Here is a 25,331-nt window from a genome sequence, read left to right on the forward strand (position 1 = left end):
TTTCCGTATCAGTGACAAACTCATTTTCACCTTATGGCTCTTACCTGTGGTACAGGTGGCAATGTCAGAACCCCTTCTGGGACAGACCTTCCCTGGCCACCAGCATAAAATGACCACTGACTTGCTCTCCACTGTATTATCCCATTTTTATATATCCACACAGCATTCCTTATTATCTGGCATTCTTTATTTTTTTCTACCTCTCTCCATCTTCTGTCCTGATTCCCTTTCCACTAAAATGTAAGCTCCTTAAAGGGCAGTGACTTTGTGCCATTTATTATCTATCTCTTATTCCTAAATCATAAGTGCCAAGTTGCAGGAATTTGGCTGGTTTTGTTAGCATCTATGTACTTCAAAGGGCCTTGCTTTTAGTAGGGACATTCAATATAAATGAATACTTTTGAATAAAAGAATCATAGAATGAAAACTCTTGCCCATTTATAAGGTTGTGCTAAACTGGTTGGAAATTTCTCTGAGTTGGGTACCATAAGGCACATTACCTCCAAAACATGTACTGTCTTAATTTTCAGTCCTTTGGGACCAACAAGGGCTAATGGCAGAAATGGAGTCAGATAAAACTGTGCCAAATAGTAATGTGAGTGTGAGGACAACACTATAAGAGGAGAAAGCAGCTCTTCCTACCCCCGGGGCAAGAAAGAAAAGCTCTGAAGGATTTGCTCACTGCAATGGAAGCACATGCAGAAGATAAAATAATGCTTTTTGAAGTGTGGCAGATTATAATTACACTGAAATACACTATGAAAATATTCTTCACATATTAAAAGATATCTTTCATCAGATTGGTGAACATCAAAGATTTATCTCAGTTGTTTGGTATATCTATCTCAAATTCTACCTACCTCTTTTTTTTCTTTACTATATTTCCCTTTGGAGAAGAATAAAGCAAAGGCATAGGTCACTTACAAGTCAGAATGTTTAATATTACCACTTCATTAGTGATTTAAAATGTACTCATTTCAGAATATGCAAAGTTTAACAAATATATGCATATTTTAGGTTAAATAGAACTTCACAGCAGGGGATACATTTTTACACTGTATAATAATGTTGCATTTTAGAGCAAAATGGCTCTAGAAAATGATTAAAAAAGAGATTAATTTTGATAATTGCTTTGGGTAAAATGATGGACATTAAACAGTCTTCATAAATAGAATATCTAATTTACCATTCAAATGAATTCTTCTGATTGGGACAACAGACAAAAACTAGGGTAAAATGGGATGTATGGTCATCTTCTCATAGAGATTCAATGACAACAAACCTGCTTTTACTTATTTATTTTTATTTAAAAAGAAATGCCAAAACAAAATAGTTTGCTCAGGTGTGGAACACATGGTAGGAAACTGGTCCTTTTTGATTCGCTGCTTGATTTGTTATAGTAAGATTAAACTATTACATCTGAATACAAATTGCTATTAACAATTGTTAAAAGAGAAAGAGAAATTCAGTAATGTACCTTATTTTCCAATTGCTCTGATCATTAGAAAAATTTTCCCTTTTCCATAAAAATCAGAATAGAGAAGTCTGCTAGTATTTTTCAACTTACATGTCTCAACTTAGAATATACATTGTGTATTTTTAAGATCACCCCCCTTCCAATATTGACCTGGTTGGCAGAGTTCATCCATGGTCCCAGCCCTGGCTGCCTGTGGCAGTCAGGGGAGCACTGTGTGGAGAGCATCGTGAGGCCACTGCTGGGCTCAACAGTTATTGATCAACTGGTGATCAACTATGTATGCAGGAGAGACTGGTGTGGGGTAACAATAGTGGGGCAAGTATTGCCGTCCCAGATTTGGTGAAAACATCTCTTTTCACAATAATTCCTTAGCAAATTTAATATATGTTTGATTATAAAACAAACAATTACACTTTGCTGATCCTACATCTGTTACATCTACTATAGTATAATTAATATATTAATTATGCCACAATACAACAATGCCATCACTCTTAACCTGAGTGAGACAGTAATCTCATGATTTCCACACATCGTTGTTTTACACTTTTCTTAGTCCAAAACCAAAGTAAGGAAAGATCAATTCCCTAATACCTCAGTGGAAAGTGGTAGAGAAAAAAATAATAACACAAACAACACAGACATACTAATTAATTGCTCCTCTGTTTCTGTCCTTTACTTATTTTGTTCTTGGGGGCTATATTTTTATCCACTTGAGAGAAATTAATAAAATTAAAATTGCTTCTTCCCTTGCAAGCAAATATTCCTGTTTTGATTTTAAATAGCTATTTTCAGCATTTTTTTTTCACAACCATTTATTTGGTATTATTTAGCTTCCATACAACAGAAAGATCTGTTCTGTGCCTTGCAATGAGGGATATAAAAAAGGATATGGCTGATATTTTCTTTTTCTTTGAATCTAACAGAAACAACACTCCTTTTTTTTTTTTTTTTTAAAGATTCATTCATTTATGCACACAAGAGCTGGGGTACAGGCCAGAGATGCAGGGGGTGAGAGGATTCACCAGAGACAGTGGGGAACAAAACAGGCAGATGGACCAAAGTACACTGCTGAGGGGAGCAGTGGGCGAGACAGAAGAGGTCTGCTGCGCCATGTGGGTTGCTCCCTGACCACCCGGGGATCGAACTTGTACTGGAGAGGCTGCTATTGCTTCGTGGTGCTTAATCCCTTGTGCCACCAGGGAGACCCCTGATCCTTTTCTTTTTAAATATAGGATGTGTCCCTAATATTGCTGCTGCTTTTGTGACCATGAAATATCTCCTTTCTTTGGTTTTTACTTCTCTACTAAATATATATATATATATATATATATATATATATATATATGACTAGGACAGAATTAAATTTATATGTTGAGGAGGAGATCTAACTTCAAATTGCAAGGCAGTTTTCCTATATTTATTTGGACCACACAACTCTAGTTTTCCAAGAGTGAAATCCTATTGAAAAATATTTTCCAAAATATTTTGTGGAAAATAAGTATTAATAGATGGCAACTCCTCGTTCATTATCCCCAAACAGGAGACAAATTCATCAGGCAGCAGGGTTTGTTCTGAAATAGTTTCATTGGGTAAAGCATTTTCCAAAAGCATGGTGGGTTCCCCCTCCATTGAGTTTTGCATGTTTGGAGAACTGCATTCTCCTTGATTTAAAGTGAGATTTAATTCTTCAAGAAGTACTGTGTCACTTACCAGATTCATATTTGAGACCGAGAAAGCAAAATTGGGGCCTTTTTTTAACCTGGCATTTGTTCCCAGGTCTAAGGAGTCAACTGGTGGTTTAAGTGTCGGGGGAATAACTTCATTATTATTGCTGAGATGGAGTCCCCCACTGAAAAAATTTGAAATCTGGGGTTTATACCCAGTGTTGAGATCAGGAATATACACAACTGTAGTATTTGTGAGTAATGACTTTTGCAGGCATTCTCTTTTCTCTGGCGAGTCTGTGTTTTTTTCTTTTGTGTAATCCATAGACTTATGTTCTTCTGGAAGAAGAATTTCTATCTCTGTAGTCACTGGATCAACATATAGGGCCTGCTCATTGGGATTATTATTCATAAATTCATTTTTTTCCTAGGAAGAAAAGACATTGTCTTATTTTACAAATAACATTTAAAAGGGTCAACTAGTTAATTGAGTTAAGTAGTGGAAGTGGAATTCTGCTTTCTCTCAACATTTCTTTCTCCTCCCTTTTTCTCATATTGTCTCTCTTCCCATATGACTTCCTCTTTTTGTCTTTTTTATCCTGCTCCATTCTATATCTTTATTAAATTCTCCCATAAGAAGACTGAAGGAAAGGAATAAAGAATATAATCCATGGCTTCAGTACATTTTTTGGTTTGAATATTTTAAAGACAATGTAAGATCTTGCATTTTAACTTGTGTATTATTTCAGGGCCTTTTAAGCTTTGGATTTTGATGTATGTTAGAATATTTTTTAATATAATGGAGGCTTACTACAAGAAAATATTTTGTTACTTAAATAAAAGGAGAAAAAGGAAAAAGAAACCAACTTTGCTTCCTTATTGTGAATTAGGTTATGATGAATGCTTTGTGCTGACATTGTAAAGGTGTATAGCTACTCACACTTCAGACATGTCTAAAATGATCAGGTGGGTTGGTGAAAGAAGATTTTTATTTGCATAAAAGTCTGATGACTTTCAGGGCATGAAAGCAACTTGAAGCCTTCTAAATGATGGCTAGCTTCCCAGGGAAAATGACTCCTACCTAAAACAATTATAAAATTACAGCCACTTGTTATGCACAGAATGTGTCATCCATATGTCAAAGCTCTAATCCTCAATGTGACAGTATTTGAAGATGAGGCCTAGGGGAGTAATTAGGTCCTGAGGGTGAAGCCCTCATGAATGGGATTAGTGCCCTTCCTTTTAACAGGAGACATAAGAGATTATTGGCCTCTATTTCAGTCACATGCAAATGAAGCAAGAAGAAAATTGTCTACAAGAGAACTCTCCCAGACACCTAAGATCCATGCCTTGATCTTTGACTTCCTAGATTATAAGATATGAGATATAAGATTATGAGATATAAATGTTTATTGTTTATACCACTTAATCTATGATATTTCATAATAACAGCCCCAGATCACTGGAATACTGCTTCTTAGTCTTTGGGCAGACAAAAGAACCACACCTGAAGGAAACCCTAAGGTTCACTTCTAACTCTAGGAGCCTTGAATGGGAAGAGAATTTGGAAGACCCTGAGTAAAGCTTGATGAAGTGTCATTCACCTTTTCTTCATCCTCAGCTTCCCCAGGGAACTTGCCAATTTGGGTTGTCATGGGAGACATGTAATTAAAAGGTCAGATCAAAGTCAAAGGAACTAAAGTGCTATAGGAAACTAAGCATACAATGCTGCATGTTCTCAGGAGAAAGGGTGTTTTCGCCACCTCAGGCTGGCAACTGAATGAAGTGAGTTTGAGTCAGACCATGATGAAGGACACAGAAGAGCAACAGGGACTATTCCAGAGGGTAGACAATAAATGAAGAGTATCTGATCACAGTGAAGTCAGAACAATTCTCTGAGGTCAGGACATTTATGAACAGAAAGTTCCCAATTCCCTAGGATAATTACTGGCAGAGCAAAATAAAATTAAGTGGAATTAATAAAAGATTACCATATTTACTGTCTATAGTTTGGTGAATATATCCTTGTCTTTGGGTTAGTTGTTAATTTTGTACTTCATTCTAGATTACTCCTCTGCTATTAGGCAACATTCCTCCCTTTGAAATCAGTCATATCTACATCCTTTCTTTCCTTCAAGTGTCCACAGACAGGAACCCTTCCTCCTGTTCAGTGTAAATATTTCTACCTCATCCCTTTAAACTATCTCCTCTGCCCTTCTCCACAGTCTTGTCCAATCAATTTCCTTGTGTTCTGTAGTAGTCCTTTTCAGGCATGTCCACTTTCATACAAAAATGCTTCTGACTCCACATCCCACAGACCATGTTTCAGCATAAGCACATTTCTCTACTTCCTTTCTAGTCCACCCTCATCATACAATGTCTCCACGCTGTCTTTACTTTCTCACTTTCTATTCACTTCTCAACTGATCCTTTGGGCCAGGGTTACCAGTGACCCCATCTTCTGCCATCTTCTCACATTTATTTTCTTGAATTCCATTGAGTCTCAGGAGTAAAATGATGCTTTTCATGGACCCCTACTTGTTTCTCCAATCTCATATACAAAGAAAGCCTCCTTTAAGGCTCATTCTATTAAACTTTTCAGCCCTCGTTATTTTGTCCCCCCCAAATCATCTACCAGGAGCTTGGCCACCTGTGACTTTGATACTTGGCCCACAATCCTCTCTTCTGAGTAGCATGTTTCTTCCTTCTGTCTTTTCTTCCTATAACTCCATCCTCTCAGTTCTTTTAAGTATAATTGGAAAATACATATATGTAATTTTGTTTCTATGTGTGTTTATATAATTATGCTAAAATGTACACATGCTTATTATTTGAACAGAAATTCTACTCTACTTATTGGATGTGCTTTGGGTTTCAGCTGCTGCATAGTTTTTATGTTGATGTTGTTTGGTTACCTGTAACATTTTTGCAACACTACTGTTTCCCATGTTAGGAATATCCTCACGAAGCCACTTTGGTATTATCCATAAGATTCTCCTTTTAATTCTAAAAAAAAAAAAAAACCAAAAAACAAAAAGACACGTTAGGAGTATTTTTCTTTAGAATTAAGTGTAGATAGTAAAATAGGAAATCAATTAGAATGGAATGCATCATAGAAATCAACTGCCTGATGCAGAAGCTAAGTATTCTATCTCCTAAAAAGATTAAGAGGGCTGGAAACAATTATGCTCTGTAAAATAAGTCAGAAGGAAGAAAGTACAAATACTGGATGTTTTCATTCATGTGTGAAATATAAAGAAATAAAACAAAGGAACAGACCAAAGTAAACCAAAACAACTCCTAAAATAAAAATATGACTACACATTTGAAGATACTCGAGGGGGAGAGTGAGGTGCATTTTGATTATAAATTCAAAGAAAAGATTATCTCATGAAACAAGTGATGGCAAGAAAGAGAAGCCCAGGGTCAATTAGGCAAAGAACATTGTGTCAAAAATTGTGAGTAACTGCAGGTCCTGGGAGATGCCACACAAAAACTCTAGTTTATCAACAGATGGAAATACCCAGTGTATCTAGTAAAACTTAGGAAGGTGAAGATCTTGCTTTCCTCAAAGTCTCACTTTAAGGAACTAGGCATAGATATTTAATAATACTATATGGGAAAAAATGATTGAAGGTCAAGGATAATGGACGTTGGGACTAGGATGTCAATATACCAACATAACCAGTATAAAAGTGATGATTTCAAACATGTCACACTTCTCTTCACAATGATTCAGCTGATCTTTTTGGGTAGAATTTGTGGCAGGTTATGATTTAACCACTCTGAAGAATTCAGACTGTAGATAAATTTGAGGGCACAGTGAGAAGGCTGTGTAATGATGGAGAGAATGCGGGCTGTGATAGAAGCCCAGTGTGGACTCCTGGCTAAGCACTTAGTGACTTTTGACTGACCAGTTCACCTCTCTAAGGCTCATATAAGTCATCTGTAAAATAGGCCTCTCTATTTTCTTTGTGTATGTGTAAAAGAACTGGGGTATAGATAAGAGGTTGTGGGGGTTAGAGGATTCACCAGAGACAGAGTGGGGAGCAGAACAGGTGGATCTACTAAAATACACTGCTGGTGGGAGCAGCAGGCAAGACAGGAGAGGTCTGCTGTGCCATTTGTGGGTTAGCTCTTTGACTGGGGATTGAACTCAGGCCATAGAGGTGATAGTGCTGAGACTTAGCCCCTAGCTTTTCTGGCAGGTTCACTGTGAGGATTAAACAAGTGACATTTGTAAAGAATTTGACATAGATAGATACTCATTAAATACTGTTCCTTTTATTTTTTCCTTTCTTTGAATAAAAATGTTGATAGATTTCCTAGTAACTGAATTGATTTGTGTGTGTGTGGATGCGTGTGTGTGTGTATGGATGTGTGTGTATATGATCGAAATCATAAACCAAATTCTGTAAAGCATACCCATTTCGGAGGGATCTGTTAAATATCCCAATCAATGAAAGAATTGACAAAGTAACAGCAAAGAAGACCATTCCTGATAAAAGTCCAATGTCTTGTTGCCTGTTGTCTGAAAGGAAAGAGAAATTAAATTACATTTTATGCCGGAATCATCATTTTCTCCACTGTGCTAAAAACGAAAGTCATTGATCTCAAAAGAAAAGGGGAGGGAAGAACAAATTTAACCTTTATTATGGGCTATAAAATCACCTTCCAAACTGCATGACTATACCTTTTGTTTGAGAAAAATTGGACTAGAGGTATCTGATGTCAGTAGGTTTCTAGAAGTGCATCTCTGGAAATTGTGGTCAGCATTAGACATTTTTCTTAGCTTATGCTTGCATATTTTATATAAAAGTGTTTAGTGAAGAACCTCATTTGGTTTGTCTGACACAAGTGAGAATTTCTAATTGCTTACAGGAGTCTAACACTGGCCACAATCACAACTGAGGTTTTTGGTTTCTTTTATTTTTTAACCTTTTGTGCAAGACAAAGTTTTGTACAGTTTGTTACTATTCTTCAAAATTTATTGTCACGATATTTTTTCTGCTGAGAAAGGACATTTACTCTTTTTAAAACAATGCCTTTCTTTCATTTTGAAGTTGAATTAATAACCTGAAATCTTTTAAAAAAAAAACTAAAATATATATACACATGTTACATACTAGGCCTCATCATATTTTCTCCCTAGTATATGAAAAATCCTGTTTTCAAATGATACTATCATTGAGATCTGACTTAACATACTGTACAGGCATTTGTTCTGAGCCATGCCAAGTATTTACTTCTCTCTCAGCCTCATCCTTCCCTCTCTTTGGCAAATGTGGCAGACACATAGCGTTGACCCTGCCCTAGCTATCCCTGACCACTTACCGCCTACTTGAGGTTTCCAGGCTATCCAGCCCTTCCCCTAAGGTCAATTGGTAAACAGGGGCCAGTGTAGCTTTAGCTCACTGCTGTGTCCCAATGGGATATGAAATTAGTTTTTTCTTAGGATTAAAATGTTAATGCTGAAGATTTTAAGTAACTAATAGGGGGTACTGGCTGCCACATATCCTTGGGCATTAGTGCCTAGAAGAGGTTAGAGAATCCCCATGTTAATATGGGCCTTGGTAAACAGGTCTAAGGAAGAGAGTAGAGTGACCAAGAACATAACTTGAGATACCTAGGTTCTGCCACTTATCAGCTCTGTGACCTTTAAGGCATGATTATAAACTTGCTGAAGCTCAAGTTTCCTCTTCTATAAAATAGAAATCATAAAACCTATCTAATAGGTTTCTATTAGAATGCTGTGAGTTCCTAGCCTTCACAGTTCCCACAGAAATATCAGGGTGCATGTCTGTGTAGTAATCTGTAATTAGAGATCTGTACTGAACCCAAGCACTTGGTCCATAACTGATTCACATCCACAGGTTCAGAGGGCACTTACCTTGCTTTACATTTCTGTACAACACTTAACTGCCATCTGACTTTTTTGTTGTAATTGTTTTGTTTGTTTTTTTCTTTCTCATCTATCTAGAATAGAAGTTCCATGAAGATATGGACTTTTATTCCCCAGCACCTGAAATCTCGAGTGGCACATAGTAATTGCTTGATTAATATTTGTTGAATAAATCAACAAAAGCCCACAGTATATCAATATAACTTGCAAAAGTTCTTACACTATCCCTGCCAGATTTCTATTTCTATGGAAGGAAATAAATGATCTACCAGTGGTCATGGTAAAATAGTCATGCCTAGAGTTTTTTAATTCAAAGTTTTGATTTAAAGTTATATTTGCTCATTGCACAATCCAATCTAATATTCTTCGTTGCCTAAAACACTTAGGTATGCTCATCAGTGGAAAAATACTGAGTCATGTTAACAAAAAAAATGGGAACTGGTTGGTATAAGAGAAAGAGCATAAACTTCAAGATTAAAAAACAGGATTTGAATTTTAGTCTGTCTCTAGCAGCTACGCGATGTTGGACAAATTCCTCAACTTCTCTGAGCTCCAGTTTTCCCATCTAAAAAAATAGATGCATAACACTTATCTCACTGAATTATTTTGCAGATAGAAAAAGGTGACGGTTGTAAAGCTCCTAGCACACAGTAAACACTCAAATAATTTTTTTTAGAAAGAAGTTTTAGGATGTTGAGCCTTAGCACCTAATGAAATATAAATGTATCCAACCCTTAGTAAAAACAGGCAAAATTCACTTAAACCACTCCTTAAATTCAATTTTAAGCAGGTATCTTTTCATCTAGAAATTTATGTCTGACACATGATTTTTCAAAATGAAGTATGATTAGTTAAGACTACTAGAGAGGCCTAAGTAGTTTTTTCTTACCAGATGTAAGGTGTCCTTCAAAGGCTGAATCAATTAGATGCCCAGAATTCTGAGTATCATGTTGGGATGCTTTCACTGTGACCTGGGAAACTTAAAAGGAAAACTATGGTGACCACACCTGAGGGGTAAAATCCTATATTGTGAAAATACAAACAAGGATGTTAAAAAGGAAAATAGCATTAGCTTCTTGCATTTTGCACCCAGGTTACCCAGTTTCCTAAAAGAGTTTCTTCACTTGTTTGGAGATGATTAAAGTAAATGAGTTATTTTAGTAGATTTAAAAGATGACATAAAAGGGCCTCCCTGGTGGTGCAATGGGTTAAGCACTGCACTATGAAGCAATCCAAAGCCTCTGCAGCATGAGTTTGATCGCCAGCCTGCCAGGGAGCAACCCACATGGCGAAGCAGACCTCTCCTGTCTCGCCCGCTGCTCCCAGCAGCAGTGTATTTCAGTCAGTCTGCCTGTTCTGTTCCCCACTCTGTCTCTGGTGAATCCTCTTACCCCCCCCTTTTTTTTTTAAAGATTCATCCATCCATGCGTACAAGAGCTGGCCTGTGCCCCAGCTCTTGTATGTATGGATGGATGAATCTTAAAAAAAAAAAAAAAGGGGGCCTCCCTGGTGGCCCAGGTGGTTGAGCGCTGCACTGTGATGCTGTCAGCAGGCTCTGAAGTGCGAGTTCCATCCTGGCCAGCCGGCGAGAATCCCACATGGCGTGGCAGACCTCTCCTGTCTTGCCCACTGCTCCCCTCAGCAGTGTGTTTTGTCAGTCTGCCTGTTCTGTTCCCCACTCTGTCTCTGGTGAATCCTCTCACCCTCCCGCACATCTGGCCTGTACCCTGGTTCTTGTATAAATACATAAATCTTAAAAAAAAAAAAAGATGACATAAAAGCAAACACCTTCAAGTTTGTGTATCTTTCCCTTTACTGAATATTTGGAAATAAATTTCAAATTCTATAAAATCAAAATCATAAAATTTAGAGATCAATTTAAAAAGTAGCTTTAGGTCCTCCATGGTGGTGCAAGGGGTTAAGATGCAGCCTATGGGCCTCCCTGGTAGCGCAGCGGTTGAGCGCTGGGTTGCGAAGCTGCCGGCTGCTTCTGCAGCCCCGGTTCATCCCCGGCTGCTCCCCGGCCACTGGAGGAGGGTCCCACATGGCGCGCAGACCTCTCCTGCCGCCCGCTGCTCCCCTCAGCAGTGTACTTCGGTCCTTCTGCCTGCTCTGCTCCCCGCTCTGGCTCTGGTGAATTCTCTCACCCTCCCGCGCTTCTGACTGTACCCAGTGCATGTATAAACAAACAAAACAAAACAAATAAATAAATAAATAAAACATGCCTCTATAAAAAAAAAAAATGCAACCTATGAGGCTATCCGCAGTCACTGCAGCACAAGTTTGATCTCCAGCCAGGGAGCTACCCACATGGCTCAGCAGACCTTTCCTGTCTTGTCTCCTGCTCCCCTCAGCAGTGTGTTTCAGTTGATCTGCCTGTTCTGTTCCTCACTCTGTCTCTGGTGAGTTCTCTCATCCCCCTCTCACCTCTGGCCTGTACCCCAGTTCTATATGCATAAATAAATAACTTTTTTAAAAAAAAGTAGCTTTATAATATCCACAGATAACCTTATGCAATTTAGGGATCAAAGTGTGCTAAAAATATATCATGAATAACAGAATGTCTACAAATTTTAAATCTTAGGTGAAATCACTGAACTTCTGGAGCCATGTGTATGATGTATGTATGTATGTATGTATGTTTATATATATATAACAATTTTGTTATAGGATTAAATAAAATACTTGAATAAGATAATTATCAGGAAAGAAATTAAAATGCAATCAAATATATCTCCCTCTAAAACAAATTCTAAGACCAAATAGCTTTAAATGTGAGCTGTACTTAATTCTCAAAGGATGGAAATCTCTTAGACAACAAAAAACTTCCAAATTCAATTAAACCTAATAATGTGTTAGAAGTATGTTATATATACATACATATATATGTATGTGTGTAGATATACATTTCCCAAGGAATATAGTAGTATTTTTTTAATTGAGGGGTAATTGACATATATTTTATTAGTTTCAGGCATTCACATAGTGATTTGGCATTTATACACAATGCAGAATGATCACCATAGTAAGTCTGCTTCCCATCCTTTAGCAATTTATCAAATTTGCAATACTGTATTATTGCCTAATATATCTTTTCTTGTTTTAATTTAATTGAGTAAATCTCAAAGGAGGAAACAGCGAAGGGACAATAAAACCTCTCCAGTTTATAAAACCTCGACCTTTCATTTCACGAGACTTCTAGGCAACAACATATAACAAGTAGGTTTATTTCTTTCACTGGCCAGAAAAATCCACAATAACTGTTTACTTGATTCTCCCCAATAGATGATGCAGTAAATTGTAGGTTTCCTTAAGAACCTGTAAAATGTATCACTTTTGCCTTTGCAAAATCTATGAGATAGTGTTCACCCTCTTTTGGCTCCATATAAGAAACCCGATTTTGATTAGCAGACACTTTGAGGTTGTAACACAAGGGTAGAGAGCCATTAATGACTTCCCTCTTCTCCTTTCCCCCTGGCAAGGATCCTGACCAGCCCTGTCTAGTCATCAAGGCTAGTCAGGACACTGCTAATGAAAGCTTCTGACCAGGGTGTGGTAAGCTGCCTTGGCAGCAAACTCACTTTCAGTTTGAACTCAAAAGAGTCCTGGAGCTGTCTTGCTCATCTCCTCCCTCCTGATGATTAAAATTGCCAGAGGTGACTTCAAGGACACTATTCTCCCAGCTGACAGAAGACATTCCCGAAAATGGCTCTAAACTCTGGATCCCTGAGAGTGCCTTAAGCCCTATTTATTCAATCATTCTGAATTTTAGTGTTCAAATTCCTTTCTTAAATAATTACTCTGGGGAAAAGAGAAGAATCACAATTTTGAGGCATCCTTAACTGCCACAGAGACATCACAGATGTGTAAGACAAGCTATGTGACCCAGGTGACTCTCTTTGAGAAAAGCATTACATGGTTCCAATGAAAAGGTTCCTCTTTGGGTCTTTGGAAATTTTTGAAAAAAGTTGACCTGGGTGTAGGTAAAGGCTCAATTGAAAGGTAGATTTCTAAGAACAATGGATAGGGGATTTTAGAAGATGAATACATCAGTAAAACCAAAAGCTCTTTCTTGTGTTTTTATTCTGGCTTCTCTGCAGCAAGAGGAAAATGTGACTTGTAACAAATCAGAATTTTGGGGGGCTTCGCAATGCTTCACTTGTTCTCTTTTGTTCCCAAATATATGGTTCCAGCAAACTCTGAGGGAGCAAGGCTATACTCTAATGCCAAGTAGCAAGGTTTATAAATACATCTAAATTAGTATTTTTTAGATTTTTATTCATTCTCAGGAATCCCAAGCAGGGTCTGTATCTACATTGAAATTTTAAGAAGAAAAGTATACATTAAAGAATATTTAAGTGTATATTCTAAATGTAAATATAAGTGTAAATATGCATATGAGAAGATACATATACATGTAACAATTTTCAATTTGCAAAACCATGGGCTATTTTTGCTTTTGCTTTCATCATTTTAAATTATTGGCTTTTTTTTTAATTATTGGCTTTTAATACAGGTTAATTGTGTGATATAAACTGCAGGGGATTATTTAGCAATAAAACTTCTGCTACTAATTTCTATCAAGTAAAAATAATTTTTATATCTGACAATAGCTTTATTAGCCCAAATAGAGAATAAACACAATCTTCCTTTAGCATCTTTTGTTATTACAATTTCAAATCAACATGTTTCATGGATTTGAATTAGATAAAAGACATTTAAAAGAGATGCTAATTATCAGAGGGTAATTTTACAAAGAATCAGATATCTGAGGATAGACAATTTATAAGCAAGATTGTCAGAGAAGAAATGAAACCAATGACAATATTTAGGCATAGGACTGAAATGAAGCCTTATAGATGATATTTTTCATGGCATACTGCCACCAAGTGGCTAGGTCACTTCCTTTAAAGTCATACTTAACTATTTTCATTATAAAAGCAGCAACTATAATAGAAAGCATGAGTTTAAAAGGACTTTCAAGTTAGTCTTACAGAAGACAGTGTATTCATGGGGAATTTAAAGAGGTTTCAAGCAAAAAATGTAGTTTCTTATTCTTGGACAAAACTACAAGCATAACATAACTACATTCCTTGGCCCACCAAATACCAGCCTGATTTAATCAAATCTGTTCCAAAGGACATGGTTTTAGCAATAATGTATTCCATCTGTTTCTAGGGATGATGCCAAATCAATCTCTTCAATCCTTTCTTCTATGTCTAACATGGGACAAAGTGTGTTTTGTTATTTAGTATATTTGTCCCTCGGTATCTGGGTTTCAGGATTGGTTTCAGGATTTCAGTGGATACCAAAATCTATAGAGGCTCAAGTCCCTTATATGAAATGTCATGGTATTTGCATATAACCTATGTACATCCTCCCATATACTCTAAATCATCTTTAGATTTCTTATAATACCTAATACAATGTAAATGTGAATAGCTGTTATTCTAAACTGTTTAGGAAATAATGACAAGGCAAAAAAAGTATGTGCATATTCAGTACAAACACAACCATGCTAGCATAAATATGTAACAATATTTTCGATCCACCGTTGATTTGAATCCTTGGATGTCACCCAGCAGATATGAAGGGCAGACTATACTATCTACTTTCCCAGTAACATACTAGACTATTATCTTCATTTTATGGATGAGGAAACAAAGGTGTAAAAGGATAAATGACTTGCCCAAAGTCACTTAGATTGAAGTCAAAAGATAATAATTCCCATCCAATTCTGAAATACAGTTTTGCTGTCACTGGCCCTATACATTAATAACCTCCTTTTCACAGCAGGATGACTTGGGGTGGAGGGTGCAGCTCAGTCAGCCCTGCAAGCTACTGCTTCCTCTTTGATACTTAGTCATTTTTACCCTGGAGGCTGACCACACAGTGTGCTAAATCTGTGTGACCTCATAGGGCTCCAAATTTTGCCTCAATGGGCTACCACTGTCCTGTCAAATAATCCATTAAGTACTGATTCTTAGAATCTCCCAGCAGAGTTGTTTTCTCCTGAAAACAACTATTTTCCTAGATTATACAATCAATAAATACTAATTGTAGGGAGGTTGAAAAGTATAGATAGTATGGAGAAGAAAATATAACTTTGTATTTGTTCATAAACCAGAAACAATTATTTCTATATGTTAACAGTATTTTGTGATCTCTGAACCCAGTGGCAATCATGCCCTTTACTACTATTTTCTTTTTTAAAATTCAACATTATAGCATGAACATTTCCTCATTTTATTACAAATTATTTAAAATTATACTAACAGCAATTTAACATTTCATCATATTTGTACTGTGCTTATTCATTCACCCCTGTTGAGAAACTGCTTAGCTTGGTGGTTTCAAACAACAGCACTGGATCAGATGAAACTCAGTTCAAGTCCTGGTTCCACCATTTGGTGTTGCATGATCCTCATCAAGTTGCTTAATCTTTTTGTGTCTCAGTTTCTTCATTTGCAAAATTGGATAATAACAGTACTTCCCTCCTGAAGTCTGATGATATAGTTTATATCAAGCACTTAGTACCTTGCCTTACACAAATGAAAAGCTTAATAAGCATTAGTTACTGTTATTATTGGACTTTTAGATTATTTGCATCTTCCTAGCACTATAATTTACCCTTGGACAAATATCATTGTACATTGTATGACTAACAAATTTAATTAAAAAAAGATTTATATTAAAAGAGGTATTTTTTTAAAAAGATTTATTTATTTATTTACTTATTTATACAAGCACTGGGTACAGTCAGGGGTGCGGGAGGGTGAGAGAATTCACCAGAGCCAGAGCGGAGAGTAGAGCAGGCAGAGTGATGAAGTACACTGCTGAAGGGAGCAGTGGGTGGCAGGAGAGTTCTACGCGCCATGTGGGACCCTCGCCGGGCAGCCAAAGATTGAACCAGCACTGCAGAGGCTGCGGGCAGCTTCGCAACCTAGCGCTCAACCACTGTGCCACGGGGAAGGCCCTAAACGAGGTATATTTTTTCAAATTATTGGAGCTCTTTTCTTAAGAGGAATGGGCCACTTAGGCAGGAATGGGCCACTTCCAAATTTTACTCAGAGGCTTAAGATTCTTCAAAATTGTACCTGTTCCTGAGTCTGAATAGTCTAGTGGACATTTGCCATTTTTACCCAGCATGAAGACAATTCTTTGTGGGTATCCAAAGGTAGGCAGGTATTTGAGATGGGGAAATTATCCTAGATTTTAGAGGTTGGTTCAATAAATCACAAAGGGATATCCTTTTGGTTTCTTTCTAATCTCCTTCATCTAATGATATAATATCAACTCTTTCACATCTTCTAAGAGCTATCTCCCCAGGCCAGTTTAGCTATATGGTTGGAATTCAAGATAATTGAGTTAAGGGTAAAAATTTGATACAAATCCATGTCAGTTGGCAAAGCAAATGACAATGGCCAGGCATATCAAATAGGCACCAGAAACCCAGTGCAGAGAAAATATGTCAGAACAAACTCATTACCACACCTTGAAAAACAAGTCAAACAATGAATCATTTCGTGGATACAGTGTCATCCTTGTAATATTAGGGATAGGAGGATATGCTGAGACACAGGCAAGGGATTGTAGTCATATATATAGGTTGGAAGTGCTTAGTACATAGTGGGAGAAGAAGGTACAAAATATAAGAACAATAATATTGTTAAAGAGAAAGAAAATAGGAGGAAAAGGCAAAAACAGCAGCTGCAAGGTAGTTTTCCCAGGTGACACGGGCCACAGAGAGGTGAGGGTTTGATGTCAAAGTATAGCAAAATTCCACATTCAGGAATGAGCCACTTCTAAATTTTACTCAGATGTTTAAGATTCTTCAAAATTGTACCTATTCCTGAGTCTGAATAGTCTAGTGGACATTTGCCATTTTACCCAGCACGAAGACATAATTTTTTGTGGGTATCTAAAATAGGTAAGAGGTAGGCAGGCATTTGAGATGGGGAAATTATCCTAGATTTCAGAGGTCGGGTCAATGAAATCACAAGGATCCTTACAAAAAAGAAGGCAGGGCAGTCAGAGTCACAGATAGAGTTACAGATTAGAAGATGCTAAGTTTCTGTTGTAAGATGGAAGATGGGACCATGAACCAAGAAATGCACATAGCTTCTGGAACCTGGAGAAGGCAATGAAAACTCCAGAAGCAATGTTGTCCTATTAACACCTTGATGCTGGCCCAAAGATACTGATTTTGGGTTTTTTACCTTCAGAACTGGAAGGTGACAAATTTGTATTAACCTGTTATGAGAGCAGTAGGTAACTAACATAGAAGATTATTACTTCCTCTTGGAAAAGCATAATCTTAATGTTTTATTAGTGAATTTCAAACCTCAGAGATATTGTGAAACTCTTGCGTTATTTTTTATTCTATGGAACTCTGGTAGTTTATTATAAACAGGACTTGAAGAAGAATAAGAAAATTCGAATGAAGAGTCTATATGATTAGTATTTCAAGGAACACTGTATGTCTATTGGACCCAGTTTAGTAAACATGAATTTATAATCTAAAAATTTATAATCTATCTCAAAGTGAATGTATCCAAATTCTCTAATCACAAATAATGGAATTTTTGAAATTCTAGTTTGTGATATATTTAATATCATCTATTCTTAGGTTAATTGACATAACATTTGTTTGTTTCTTTAAAAAGAAGTCACTAAAAGTCCTGAAAATTTAATGAGAATATTTATGGAGTCATTGGTAATGCAACAACCAATAATGTTTTGTGAGAACAAAATACAATGTGGTTTAATATCTTGCTCATACTTGCCTTCCTCTGGAGAATTGTCAAAAAACAGTATGTTTTCTCTGGGAAACTTTTCTACTGCAAGTAGCAATTCAAGCAATCTAATTAGTTATTATGAAATGTGACTGCCCTTCCCTCAGACTGCTGACTTGTTATTAAAAGGATTATAGATTATATGCCTTTTCTTCTTTACAAAGGAATCTGTGTGTACAGAATTGAAAAACCCTGTTGCGTAGAAGTAATGTTTTCACTGTTTACGTCGGTAGTAGTGAATTTAGAAATTTGACTTTTCACATTTTTTGTGTTGGTTTTCTATACTGACAAATTATATTTTCCCCTTGGGTCTCTTCTGTACAACTTAAGGACCCTAGAAATTTCTGCAGCAGCTTTCTAGGTTGGTAGTCCAGAAGCTCTACCATAAGTAGGCCTTCCTGGTTCTTAAAGCTAAGTAAGCTGAAACATCACATCTAGAGACAGGGCAGAGTTGAGGCAGAGGGGTAATGTGGCACATGATGTGTCACTGAAGCAAAGACCCTTATCTTGTGCTTCCTGGGATGCTGAAGTGGGTTGTGATGGTTTGTGACTTAGGAGGTGGTGAGCAGGAAAATGAGGAAGCAGAGACATGATTCTCACGTAGTCATTCTTTTCTGACCCCCAAACTCACTATTACTAAACCAGTGGCTTGAACAGTCAGATCTCCTTCTTTTTTTTTTTTAATATTTTATTTTATATAATTCTTACATCATTTTTCATTTTTGCACAATGTATGCATTTTCATTTTGGTTAAATTCCCCGTACAATTGCGTCCCCCCTTATTTTGACCCTAATCCTTCCTCTCCCTGACCCCCCCATAGTGTTGTGTCTCTAGTTTATAGTTGCTTGTTGATTTTGGTATTTACTTTGTATTAATTAATCTTTTTCCTGGTCCCTTATTTAGGTTTTCTAAAGTCCTGCTATGAGTGAGCCATCCGGTATTTTTCTTTTTCTTTCTGACTTATTTCTCTGAGCATGCAAATTCCTAGCCTCTAGCTAAGTGATATTCTGCAATAGAGTATAATAATCACTGCTCTAGAGATTAGACATACCCTCCAGGAAGGGCAAGTGTCATGAAGAACAGCATAAGGTTTGGCAGGGAATGTGATCTCCTTTTTTATCCACATTCCCTGCCACACCTTATGCTGTTCTTCATGACACTTGTCCTTCCTAGAGGGTATGCCTAATCTCTAGAGCAGTGATTATTATACTCTATTGCAGAATATCACTTGGCTAGAGGTTAGGAACTTGCATTTTAAACTAGTATCCAAACATTTGTAATGCAGGTGGTCCACAGACACCACTCTGAGAAGCACTGCTTTCTAGATGCTTTACTGGACCAGGACTGGCTGGAAAAACACATCATGAATTGCCCTGCAGTGGTCTTGTCTTAGCAAGTCTATATTTTCTACCTATGCTTTATCCTCATCCTCGACTACTCTATTGTATCCCCATATTCCTGGAGTTCTATGGTTTCATCTTCAATACTTTAACCCAAATCTTCTTCCACAGCTTGTCTTTATGCCAGAGTAGACATAGCATCTCATGCTTCCCTCTTTTCTTGTGTGTTTGCATTTTCGTGATCATGGTATCTCTCCTGGCAGGTAAGTATGTGTTTACATTTTTATAACAAACTTTACACTAAAAATGAAACTCTATTGGCATAACTAACTATTAGTTTTATTATTAGCTAATGTGTAGAGGAGGATTTGGTTACCTGACTGGGGAGCAAGGTTGGGGGGAATGATATGGATCTCTCCTAAATCTATTAGGAAGAAGACTAACAGAGCCAGTACGAGTGCTGGAATCCCAGCATGCGTATTGCCCTAGCTCTACTTAACTTTACTGTCTTCATAACATTTCATAAAACTGCTTAATCTCCCTGAGCAACACTGTCTTGATCTGCACAACTGTAATAATAATTACACTCATTTTATAAGGCTACAATGATAAACGAAAGATAATTTATATGTGAAACACTTATCACGGTGTTCAACACATAGTTAGCATCCATTAAATGTTAGCTACTATTATTTATTCTCAAGTCACTCTGCATTCAGTCACTTAATTTATTTCTTGCTAATGTACCAGGATAGAAAAATATAAACCTCTAAGTCAGAAAAACTCTTGTGTGTTTACTAGTGCCTGATAGTTTGATTCCTCCCCCTTTCTTTTTTGATATAAGGTTTTGTTTTCCACTAATGTCTAGATATTTTAAAGAAGGAAAAAAGAGGAAGTCTTATAGGTCATTTAACCCTTACAATGAATGAGCTAGTTGGTTTCTTTGGGAGCTCAGGGTTTTAATGGTCAGGGACAGGCCCTATCTAGAGGGAATGTGATACAGAAGGATGCTGGAGGCCTGAGGGATGAGGCACACCTACTTCATGATATGCCCTGCGCTGCCATCTGGACAGAATTTTGAAAACAGTGTTTTGAGATAACTCAATTCAGTGATATACACTTAAAAATTTTATCAAAGAAAATAAGAAATTCCTGCATTGAAAGAGAATTATTGCCTGGGCAGTGTTTCTTCATAAGTAAATAAGCCTTTAATTACTGGGGAAGTATGGCTGGCTAAAATGTCCTATTATCAGACAAGTTTGTTAATGAAAGTATTACAGAAATTGTCTTTTTATTTTTCAATTATAAAACAATTCAAACTTCAGTTGTAAGGTTTGATTCTTACTGCTTTTACTTATATCTTTAAAATGTCATGTCATTTGCTTTCTTATTATGCTTTTTTATTGACTGTCTTCTCTAGAATTAAGGGATCTTTTTCTCTTGCTTATTGATGTTCTGCAACTACTAAAGACACTAATAGGTGCCTGGTGCATGGCAGAGGCTAAATTAATATTTCAGGGCCTCCCTGGTGGCAAAGGGCTTAAAGTCTCAGCGCTACCAAGCTATCGCCAGCCACTGAGGCATGAGTTCTATCCCCGCCAGGGAGATGGCCCACATGGCACAGCCGACCTCTCCTGTCTCCTGCTCCCCTCAGCAGTGTATTTCAGTGGATCTGCCTGTTTTGCTGCCCACTCCGTCTCTGCTAAATCCTCTCAACCCCTACACCTCTGGCCTACACCCCAGTGCTTGTATGCATAAATAAAATAAATTAATTAGTTAATTAATATTTAATGAATGTCTTTTCATGGTATCTTTTTAAAAAGCAATTGATTTTAAACATTTACTAAAAAGCAATTTGGCAACTTGTATCAGGCATCTTAAAATGTGTTTATCTCTTGACCCAATAAGACCCAGAGACAGGAGGAGAGTTTATATACAAAGCTATTCCAAGAAGTTTATTGATAATGGAAAAAATAGAATAAACTAGATATTATTTAAATAGAAAAAATGATTAAATAAACTATAATATATCTATAAACTGGAATGCTGTGCAGACATTCGATAAGCTTTTAAACTCAGAGTATGAAATCATAGTACCGATCATTGATAAAAAGGTGTATTAGAGAAATCCTAGTATTAAATTCATTAAAATGTAGACAGCAGTTATTTATAGATTGTATTTTACAGTAAACTTGCCTTTTACAAACAGATAAAGAAGAGGTTTATTTTCAAAAAGATTTATTACCACTTTCCCTAAAACACTCTCAGTGTTTTTCATTTAAGGTGTCTTACAAAAGAATTTGCACCAAGAGAACAGTTTGTGGTTCCTCTCACTTAACATCTTAAACTTGCATCTATACAAGTTCTTAAGGACTTTTTAAAAATATGTATTTATTTATTTATACAAGAACCGGGGTACAGCCCAGATGCGCGGGAGGGTGAGAGGATTCACCAGAGACAGAGCGGGGAGCAGAGCAGGCAGAAGGACCGAAATACACTGCTGAGGGGAGCAGCGGGCGGCAGGAAAGGTCTGCAGTGGCGTGGGGGACCCTCCCCCGCCGGCCGGGATCCGACCGGCGCTGCAGAGGCTGCGGACAGCTTCACAGTGCTGCGCTCAACCGCCTGCGCCACCAGGGGAGGCCCTAAGGATATTTTTGCCTATTAAATGATAATTTTCCTTAGGAAGCAAAAACTAAATTTAGACTTGTAAGGAAATTGTGATGTTCCTTTTCCCTATTACCTGATACCTAAAAATTTACTTTTAAAGGAGAACTATTGTGAACCTATACTTGTAAAATACATTGGTAAGCTCTTCCTCTTTGATATAATAGGTTAAAGAAAAAAATTGATCAATTTGCTGAGGGCTGGTAGTAAGAAAATTGTGTTCTAGTTCTGGCGCTGTTACCCACCAGCAATGTGTCAGTTTCCTTATTTGTAAGGTGGTGCCTATTACATTATCAAATATAGTTGATGTAATTATCAAACAAACTTATGCATAGTAGTTCTTTGTAAGTCAGAAATAAATGTTAGCTATCAATTTGAATTTGAATAGCTAACATCAATTTGAATAACAACTCTTTCTAGACAATTCGAGATTTCATTTAAAAGTAATTGGGTGGACCACTCCTGGCGGCACAGCGGTTGAGCGCTGGGCTGCGAGGCTGCCCGCAGCCTCCGCAGCACCGGTTCGTTCCCAGGCCGCCGGCGAGGGTTCCACAAAAAATGAATAAACAAACAAACAAACAAACAAATAAATAAATAAATAAAAGTAATTGGGTTATTAACCAAATCCTATTAACCAAATCCTAACTATTATAAAATGGCATCTAAATTCCTAAGAATTTTTAACAATATCAACTTAAGAGAAAATACTTTAAATTTAAAACTTTAAGAACTGATACTAGGAATTGCAGGTATTGTTAAGTCTCTTAATAATGTGCTTTCTAAGATTTAGGCATTAGGGGGCGCCAAAGGAACTTTTTGAGAGTTTTACCACTAAGCTCTAGTATTTAGTGTCATCAATATTTATAATGTAGGTCAAAGTGTTTTGAAAACATAAAACACAACTGCAATATGATATATTATAACAAAGATAATTTAACAATACTGTGTTTATAATTAAATACTTCAGCTCTGAAGAGAAAAATTTAAATCTGTTACATAAGCTATCCTACAGTAGGCAATTTCAGGATTACAGGGTCAGTACGGACTATTGGACTATTAAGACAATTATAATAGATGCATTTTATTATTTACTTACATTTGACTTTATTTGACTAACATTTTATTGAATTACATATGTGAATGAATATAAAATAAACTAATAATATTAAGAGGGAACTGTCTAAATAAGGTCAGCTATATCTTATTGAAAAGAGAATATAATCCTTTGTTTGAGTGTTATAACTCTTTCTGATTGCTTTGCATATAGTATATAGTCAATGTTTATTGACATGATATAATTTATGTCTCTCCTGGAATATAATTAATCAGAGTGGACTAAAGAATTTAATGTAACTCAATGTTTTTCTGAGCAAGGATTTAAATTATTATATCTCACAATATCTCAGCGTTGTTGTAAGAAAAGTTGATTTTTGAGTATCCCCCCATTCCTGCTACCTCAGGCCCACAGACTCAGACCCTTGGGGAGCTGGGTATTAAACAAATACCACAGGTGGTATTATGCCCAGGATGTTTAAGAACAGGTACAAAAATTATAGTCAGCCTTAATAAACTCAAAGCAAAATATTACCACCTGCCCTAGAATAGTTTTGTTAGTTTTTGCAGAAGTCAAAGAGAAAAAATACATATATTTAGAAGAGAGACAGAGGTCAAATATATAAATGCACTCACCTATTTCGGGAGTTTTATGATAAAAGGATGAACTCCAGGACTGCCAGTAGCTTTTACCTGTTTCTTGACATCTCACTTGAAATACATACTTAGTGTTTGGCTCCAAGTAGAATTCTGATTGTTGCATGTGTATAAAATTTGTGTCAAATTCTTTCACCTAAAATGGATGAATAACCATTATGAAATGATACAAACAGTTGCTCCATTTAGCAGAAATGTCTGGAGTAACTATTAAGTTCCAGGCATTCTTCTAGATCTTGAGACAATGAAAAGGAATAGGGTATTTTGCATAAAACATGACCATCAATAATTAAAATGATTTTTAACTTTAAAAGTGAAATGCATATTGCTTTGTGTTTGACAACACTCTCAAGCTTTAAATCTCAAGAAAGTTCGAATTGTAATATATTCTTAATGGTATGGGAGAAGCGGGAGATCTAATAGCAATAGTTTGAGTCCAGTCTCTCCTTTCCCATCTTTCTTTTTCTCTGCAGTTGGATATTTAGATCAATAATTGCCCTGAATGATAAAATAATTTCACCTGCTAATGATGACGTTTATAACAAAATTACTTATGTTATCAAATTGGTCCTTTATGCAAATTTATGCAGATTCTATAATGCCAATGTATAGAATTATATTTGTGTATATGTCACATATGTGAAAACAAAACATTTAAAACCCAGTGGAAGATAAGCAAGAAAATAGCTGAGGTATAAACTTAAAAATCATTTTTGGGGGCACTAACTGACTATAAAATGTAATGAAAAACAAGCCCCAAACAAACTGGTTCAGATGGGAGAGAGAAACCAACACATTTACACAGCACCTTCCCGATGTTGTAGTAAGTGGGCTTATTGAAAAATTGAAGCACAATTGACAAATAAACTTAAAATATGTCTAGCAGTGCAATTACCATTCATGAAAGAGAAAGTTGAAACCACAAAGATTAAAAAAAAAAACAAGATATTAATCTCAAAAAGGGATCTTCTGTTAAAACCCAATCTAACCATAAATTTTAAAGCTTGCAATACATTGCAAATGTAAAATTCATGAAATACCTGTTTTGGGGATGTCATGTTCCCTGAAAGATACCATTCATAATTTCCATAAGCCATGCCTCTACCCATGATCCATAGTTATGCTGTGTGATATGATTGGTGATTTTTGGGGTGTTCTAGGTTCCAAGAGAGATTTTAGTTATGCTAGAAGTTTGACTTTCAAATGCACTCTGCTTCATATTAGCTTTTCTCAGAAGGGAGTTGTCATTCTCCAATATGCCTCGTGTCTTTATGCTTTATAGATAAGTACTTTTGCAAAAGAGAAAGGCCCTAAAGTGTAGCCAGAATTCCAGAATGGAAAGAAGAATTTTACTTAACTGTTAGCAGAGTTGTTTCTACCATGAGGCAAGCCAGGTGACTTCTCAGGGCTTTGCAAACCAGGCTGATACCTCAAGGTAATGTTTTCCATAGCTAAAATGAACACAGAGAGGTAGGCCCAATTGAGGGTATAGTGGAGAGTACATGATCTCAAATGCAAGAAATGTCACTTTATTTTTTTTATTGCAGTTAATTTCTATTAGTAGCTTCAATTCTGAAAGTGAGAGCATGAAAACTTAATCTCTATCAGTTTGCAGTACCTCTTCTTAAAGTTACAGTTAAGATTCTGGGAGCAGCCTCAGATGGATGGAAAGTACAATCTCCAGGCTATTCAGAGAGTTCTTTAATATCCACACCCAGCAGTGATGCATCACTGTCTCAACTCTTTTGGTTCCTCCTTCTAATCACCTGCGATTC

At 36.6% G+C, this 25,331-nt stretch overlaps 1 protein-coding gene across 1 annotated transcript in view; it reads right to left on the reverse strand.

Annotated features, from left to right (window-relative positions):
* Positions 1 to 2,938: 2,938 nt before the first annotated feature.
* IL23R (interleukin 23 receptor) overlaps positions 2,939 to 25,331 on the reverse strand; it is a 55,788-nt gene continuing 33,395 nt past the window's right edge. The window contains exons 7-11 of the mRNA XM_037499887.2: positions 23,536 to 23,692; positions 9,936 to 10,025; positions 7,570 to 7,675; positions 6,060 to 6,150; positions 2,939 to 3,571 (exon numbers count right to left, since the gene is read on the reverse strand). Of these exons, the coding sequence (XP_037355784.1) occupies positions 2,939 to 3,571; positions 6,060 to 6,150; positions 7,570 to 7,675; positions 9,936 to 10,025; positions 23,536 to 23,692 (1,077 nt within the window). The remainder of the gene's footprint in view (positions 3,572 to 6,059; positions 6,151 to 7,569; positions 7,676 to 9,935; positions 10,026 to 23,535; positions 23,693 to 25,331) is intronic.

The sequence above is a fragment of the Talpa occidentalis genome, unplaced genomic scaffold (assembly GCF_014898055.3).
Source record: "Talpa occidentalis isolate TD23 unplaced genomic scaffold, MPIMG_talOcc4v2.1 talOcc4.9, whole genome shotgun sequence".
Lineage (NCBI taxonomy): Eukaryota > Metazoa > Chordata > Mammalia > Eulipotyphla > Talpidae > Talpa > Talpa occidentalis.